Raw genomic sequence first — 6,411 nt, 5'->3', positions numbered from 1 at the left:
ACTCTCAGAGTAACTACGAGCAGAGACATATTCTCTCTCCATGTTGTTATGGCTCTCACTGGGAACACTTGCTGGTAGATGTCAGCAATTTCTGCTTAATTCTTGTTGTTGTTGTTTTAATCTCAAGAATCTTCTTGATAGTTTGATTGTTTCTTTACTCCATACCTAGTGAGTCAACAGACTCATGGATCAGATTGTGAAGAGATCACCTTCAGGGCAGATGATATTTGCCTCACTGGTGATTTTACAACTAGTTGTACATGTCTTGTTCTGAGGAGGGCTTGATAGTAGAGTGGAAAATGTCAGGGGTTCTGGTTGACTATGGCTTCCTTCAGCCTCCGCAGTTCTCATAAAGGGTGCTGTGAGAGAAGAAAAGGCAATCAGATCCAAAAACAGCCTTGCTAGGTTTCTGGTTAGACAAATTCAGGGCTTATTCACACATTAAAAACCAGAATCAAGGAAGAAACTTCCACCCCACAAATGCCATGTTGCTGGGGATGGGATGTCATGGTGGCTTACTTGCTTATGACACTCAGTGTTCCTGCTGCAGCAGCTCTGTCGGCAGGAGGCTCTCATCCTGAGCTGTGGACTGTTCCAGCTCATGTTGGAGTTTTTCTGACCTAGAGGAGGAAGTTAGTAAGTGCAGAGTCCTGGTGGGGTCTGCCATGTCACCTGTCAGTCTGTGATATCACAAGAACTCAATTGTGCTGGACAGTCAACACTGATCTTTGGCAGCAGTCATTGTTTGTACCCCTAAGAAATAAGTGTCACAGAATAGCTGGGGCCTTGAATTATTTTCTGCCCTTAACAAGTATCAGATGTTGATCTGAGTACTGTATGTACTGTGTTCTATGAGAAACAACAGGACTTTTCCCTTCAGTCTAGGGACAATATGTAAACAAAGGGAATAACATATGAAAGTCATACATAACAGTACAGTGGAGATACACAAAGTGTTCATGATGGGTTTCTAATCGACCACCTCATTTTTTTCCTTGTCCAATTTCTGTTTATTAATTTCTAGGCAGGGTTACTATATGCATCTCTGGCTGACATGTTACATATACTAGGATGATTTCAAGAGGCCAGAGACTTCATGTCTGTGTTCCCAACGACCTTGGATTAAAGACATGTGCTATCACACGCACCTGTCCTTAATTCCTGATTGTAATTAATATTATTTTATTTTTCTCTCCATGTTGTACAATGATATTTGATATAGAAAACCTTAAAATTTCAAGCTCTGTTCCTTCTATTCTTTTTTTAGAGGGATTACATGAGCAAGGGTCGAAAAGATCTTGATGGACAAATCTACAGAAACAACTGAACCAAGCTCAAAGGAACTCAGGAAATTTAGACCACCAGCTGTGGAACCTACATGGGATTGGACTAGACCCTCTACATATGGGGGACAGTTGTGGAGCTGGGTCTGTTTGAGGGGGCACTGGAAGTGTGATCAGGATGTACCCCTGTTGCATGAGCCATCTTTTTGGATCCCATTAGCCTAAGGTTGAACACCTTGTTCTACCTTGATAAAATGGGGAGGGGCTTGTTCCTGCCTCAACAGAATGTACAAGGCTTAGCTGTCATACCCTGGGAGAATTTGCCATGTTGGAGGAGGGGATGAAGGGTGGGTGGAGAATGTGTGTGGGGAGTGGGAGGAGGGAAAAAAGGGGGATATGTTGCTGGTATGTAAAAAGAATAAAAAATAGTTTGAAAAAGACCACCTCATTTTTATACATTATCTTAATACAACTTTTCAAACTGGAGATCTGAATAAGGTCATCTGAAATGATCAGGCCTCCTGATCAGAAGGCACCTTACACCCAGGTAATAGGCAAGATGGAGCCTGTCATGCTAGAGCAGCATTTCTTGAGTCGTGTGTCTTAGAATATTGTCACTGCATGGTCTCTGGCAATAAACAAAAACAGCTGTGTTATCCTTAGGCCTACAGCTGGGAATCTACATCCTGGTACTCTAGTGGAGGCTGTTACACAACACTAGGTGAAGGTTCTGAACAATCCTCAGCAGAGATATCTGCCTGTGTTCATCCTGCCAATGACTAAACTTATTATATCCCCAGTACACTTCACATGGGAAATGCTCAAACAATGAAGACTGCCAGTGTTACATCAAATAGTGACAAGGGTGTGAATCTCATCCCTACAGGTGATATTCCTGAATAAATATGTAATGTCAGAAATGGTGAGATACACCTTTAAATCCCATCATTTGTTTGGCATAAGCAGGCAGAGCTCTGTGAGTTCAAGGAAAACCTGCTGAGAACATACCAGAGAGATCAGAAGGGAGGGATGGGGACACAAGCCCACAGACACAAAGAGGATCAAACATATTGTTTGCTGGATAGAAGTTCTTGTTGACGAGACCAGCATGATACTCTGATTTCTGAGTTGGTCTACCCTGCTTGGAGTGGGGAGTCTTGCTGATAAGCAAAAGCCCACAAAGGATGGAGAGCCCTAGTACAGGGGACGCAATTGGATCCATACCCCAACTTCAGCCTGGGTTCCTACCTCATCTGGGAGACAGTCAAATGATGCTGCAGCTTCATAGCCAAGTGTTTTTGCTGTGTGACCATCTCCCTCTGTTTCAGCAAGCTCTGAAGTCTCTCCTCCAGTCTTTGCTGCTCCTGTTCATTAGAAGATTATGTCATTAGTTGAGGGTTGAGTATAGTATAGTCAATACATTCTCACACAAGTGCAAGCACATGTAGAGAATGCGAAAACCATGCTGATCAGTCAGTCTCACCAAATTTCAAGAACACAGGGACATGAGAAAGCCTGCTTCAAGTTCATAAGAGAGAATGACAAGAGAGAAACCCAGTGGCCTCCTCTAGGTGTCATCCACATGCAATATGCATTGCATTCCCACATGCCTCTGTTACACACACACACACACACACACACACACACACACACACACACCACAGAGAGACACAGAAAGACAGAGAAAGGGGTGAGACAAAAACAGCAAAGTGATAGAGGAGCAGTTACCTTTAGAATAAGCACACCAGCCTTTAGGAAAAGTCCCAAACCCAGCTTTGCATCCTTGGGAACTAAAATGGCCTAGGAGAGCATACTGTGCTTGGTCAGTCTGTGTGGAGGTGGTTAGAGAGTTTTTCACTCTTGAACTCAAGTCTGTGTATAGAAATCCTCCCATCACAATGACAGGTAGCTGTGTGATGAGTGATTGACCTGTTTCCCCCTTTTGACTGCAGCTTCAAGCAGAGCATCAGGGATTGCATGCCAATGGCCTAGATTCTCAGAGACTCACTTCCCAACATACTAATGCACAGACACAGAATGAACACTGTTACGTCATGAAGTGGGTGGATGGATGGGTGGATGGATGAGGAAAGTGATGAGATGAAGCACAGCTGTCTGGATGGGTAGACTGGATAAGGGAACATGAGTAAATGGTGCTGGACATAACTGTGACACAGCTGCCTGTCCCTACCTGCTGTTGCTGGTTCTCAAGGTCACTGGTCTCTTCTTGGTCCTTACAGAGCACTTTCAGTTCACTCAAGTGCTTCTTCAGCCGGAGCCATTCCTCCTGTAGGTTCTCCTTCTCTTGCCTCAGCAGATCCACCTTTTTCTTCTGCTGCCTCTGCTCCAACAGGAGCCGGCTCTGCAGATCACTGGAAACACACTCCAAATTGTAAGACCTTGCCAGCTGCCTCTGGTCACTCAAGACTCCATGCCTCAACAACCCAACCCTATCCCAGGTTCACAGGAAGATGTAAACAAGCACCTTCAAGAGTAATGAGAGTGGCACTCCAGGCCAAAGCAGAGAAGAGTTATTTCCTGCAAGAATCAAACTATTTCTGAACCCCCCTGAAATAACAGAAACCCATGCATTACATAAACAAGAGGAGTACCCCACCTGTCCTAATCGGTCCACTGTCATGAGGAAACACCAGCAGGTAATGTGCAAGTACACTTGGGGAAGCAGGAGACCCAGAGGGTCCATAGATCCCATAGCAGTCAGCCCCTGACTGACAACCCTCTCATGATGCCAATTGCTCTTCTACCTAACCAGTGCTTCTCAGTATGTGGAGTGTGAACCCTTTGGGATCTAAGGAACACATATTAAATGTCCTATGTAGGCATTTACATTAAAATTCTTAACAGTAGCAAAATAAAGTTAAGACATGGCTACAAAATAATTTTATGATTCAGGTCATCAAAATAATGAGGGAATGTATTAAAGTGTCACATCATTAGGAAGGTTGATAACCACTGATCTAGAGGCTACTGAGTATGACAATATGGTGCTGGAGGAGCTAATAGTCTCTTAACCCTTAGCAAAAAAGACTAAAGAGAAATAAGTCCAAAAGCTGCTTGCTAATGCTGCTGGCTAAGAAGCAGAAAAACTAGAAGCAGATCTGCAGACCCTGCAGTCCAGAGACAAAGAAAATCAGAGCTGGCCATTGGAAAACAGTTGGAGTCCCTGCCAAGACAAGCACTTACCGAAGGAAGACATTTTCCTTGGTCAGCTCACTGAGCTTCTGTGAGACCTCCATATTCTCATTCTCAAAATTCTGCAGGTCTGACAAGACCTGCTGATGTTCCATCTTGAGGTGTTCATAGAAAGGATTTGGACTGTGGTAGGGCCTGGACCCAGAAGCAAAGAATTCCATGAATACAGGCATCAAGGACCACATGAATTCAGTATGTGTTCTATATTACTGGATTTAATGAGATGCCACAGCCTGGCTCCTATGTACTGGGGCTTCCATCTGCTTATTACACATACTCTTCTGTTCCCAGGCCAGCAGAGGCAGGGTGTTAAGAGGGATGCAGCTGGGACTGAATGAGCTCCCTCAGGAGTCCTGCACAGCTAGCTGGCTATGGAGTTCCCACAACTCTATCACAAGTCTGGGCCCACTGGAATCTGTGATGTTTCTGCTGTCTTCAAATAAGAGATTCTCATTCCAGGGTGCTTATATTGACATGGAGGCTAAAATCACATCATGAGCATTTCTGAGGATGGGACTCAATATTATGACAACTTCATAAATTCCCCCAGGGCATTCCTAGTTGACACCAAGGTGAACACACTGGCAAAGTGCTATGCTGCTCAAAATGGGGCTCCCAATACACCATGTAGACAATACCTAGATACTGAGACAAGCAACACTTCATGCTCAACCATAGACCCTTGATTGTAGGGTGAAGAGGGGCACATATGCACAAACAGATGAACACATAGATACACAATAATGGAGGAGAGGGAGACAGAAAGAGAGAGAGTCAGAGGGAGTAACTGAGAGAGGGAAAAGTGATATAATGCTCTCATTAAGATGCCAAATTAATGCATGCAATTGTATCATCTCACAGAGGACCAAGAGCAGCAGACATCAGTACCAGGCCTTGCTGCCACATATTAAGATGTGGGACCAGGCCTCTCCATCTGCTACTAGAAGCATCCAGCACACAATGTCTTGCCAGGCAAGTAAAAAAAAATCACAGCATTCTCTCAGTAGCCACCACTTGACAAGACCTCTCCAAATGCATGCTGGTAATTCACACATTACTGCCTCAATCCCTGAGTTATATGATTCTGGTGACAGGCTCTGGTTTTCATTTGGAGGAAGCAGAACAGTCTATGTCCCCATCTCATCCTGCCCATGTGTCAGGTTTTGCTTCAGGGAAGCATTTGAGGAAATGGTGTTGGGCAGAGGGACACTCTGAAGGTGCTTCCAGATTCCCAGAAGCCCATTTCTTAGACAAAATACACTAAGGGTGAAATTGTGGAACCAAGGCAGTCACCATGGAGTTTGAAACAGTAAATACCTCTTGTCCAAGGAACCTTCAGTTACTAAGATGAGGCGATCTCTCAGATCATTCCGTTGGGCAGTCATCACCTGGAGCTGAGTGGTCAGGCTCTCCACCTTCTGCTTCACTTGCCTCTTTGTGAGGCAGGTTGGAGTGGGTGGTGGCTCCTTGGAGACCCCTGTTGGTGGATGAACACAAGTGAACTTGCATTGTGACAAGACAGAGAGAATAAACAGCTCACCCTGAGACCTAAGAAGGTGTTTGAGAAAGAATGTAAGCAAGCAATTCAGTGACACCCCAGGAATTTTGCCCTGGATTGGGATGCCCCTGCCAGGAGTCTCAGGTCTCTCATCTCTCTGATGGGAGATAGGTGTCTCATCCAGCTGATTTCCTCTGCTCCTTTAGCACATACTTCGGGTAACTAAGGAGAAAGCCTCCTCAGGCTTATTAATAGCCATGGACTCTGCATTCAACTTGGATGCAAGATTCATTAGTCTTGGCTTTAAACCAAGATAAAATTTGCACAGTCCATAAGCACTTAGGTCATGAAAGATATATAAATATCCTGACAGGTCACTCTAAGCACATGGCAAAGTTAGAGAAGCCACACAGGGGC

At 44.6% G+C, this 6,411-nt stretch overlaps 1 protein-coding gene across 1 annotated transcript; it reads right to left on the bottom strand.

The window, feature by feature from the left end:
- Positions 1-532: 532 nt before the first annotated feature.
- Positions 533-5,973, bottom strand: LOC118575900 (disks large homolog 5-like; the record flags this gene model as incomplete). Its single annotated transcript, XM_036176262.1, has 5 exons — positions 533-620; positions 2,532-2,647; positions 3,475-3,655; positions 4,488-4,631; positions 5,814-5,973. Coding segments are annotated over 5 exons (689 nt in total), but the record flags the coding sequence as incomplete, so codon positions are not given.
- Positions 5,974-6,411: the final 438 nt, after the last annotated feature.

This window comes from Onychomys torridus, unplaced genomic scaffold, assembly GCF_903995425.1.
Source record: "Onychomys torridus unplaced genomic scaffold, mOncTor1.1, whole genome shotgun sequence".
Taxonomy (NCBI): domain Eukaryota; kingdom Metazoa; phylum Chordata; class Mammalia; order Rodentia; family Cricetidae; genus Onychomys; species Onychomys torridus.
Note: the sequence above shows the minus strand (reverse complement) of the source record. Positions and strands in the feature narration are given on the sequence as shown.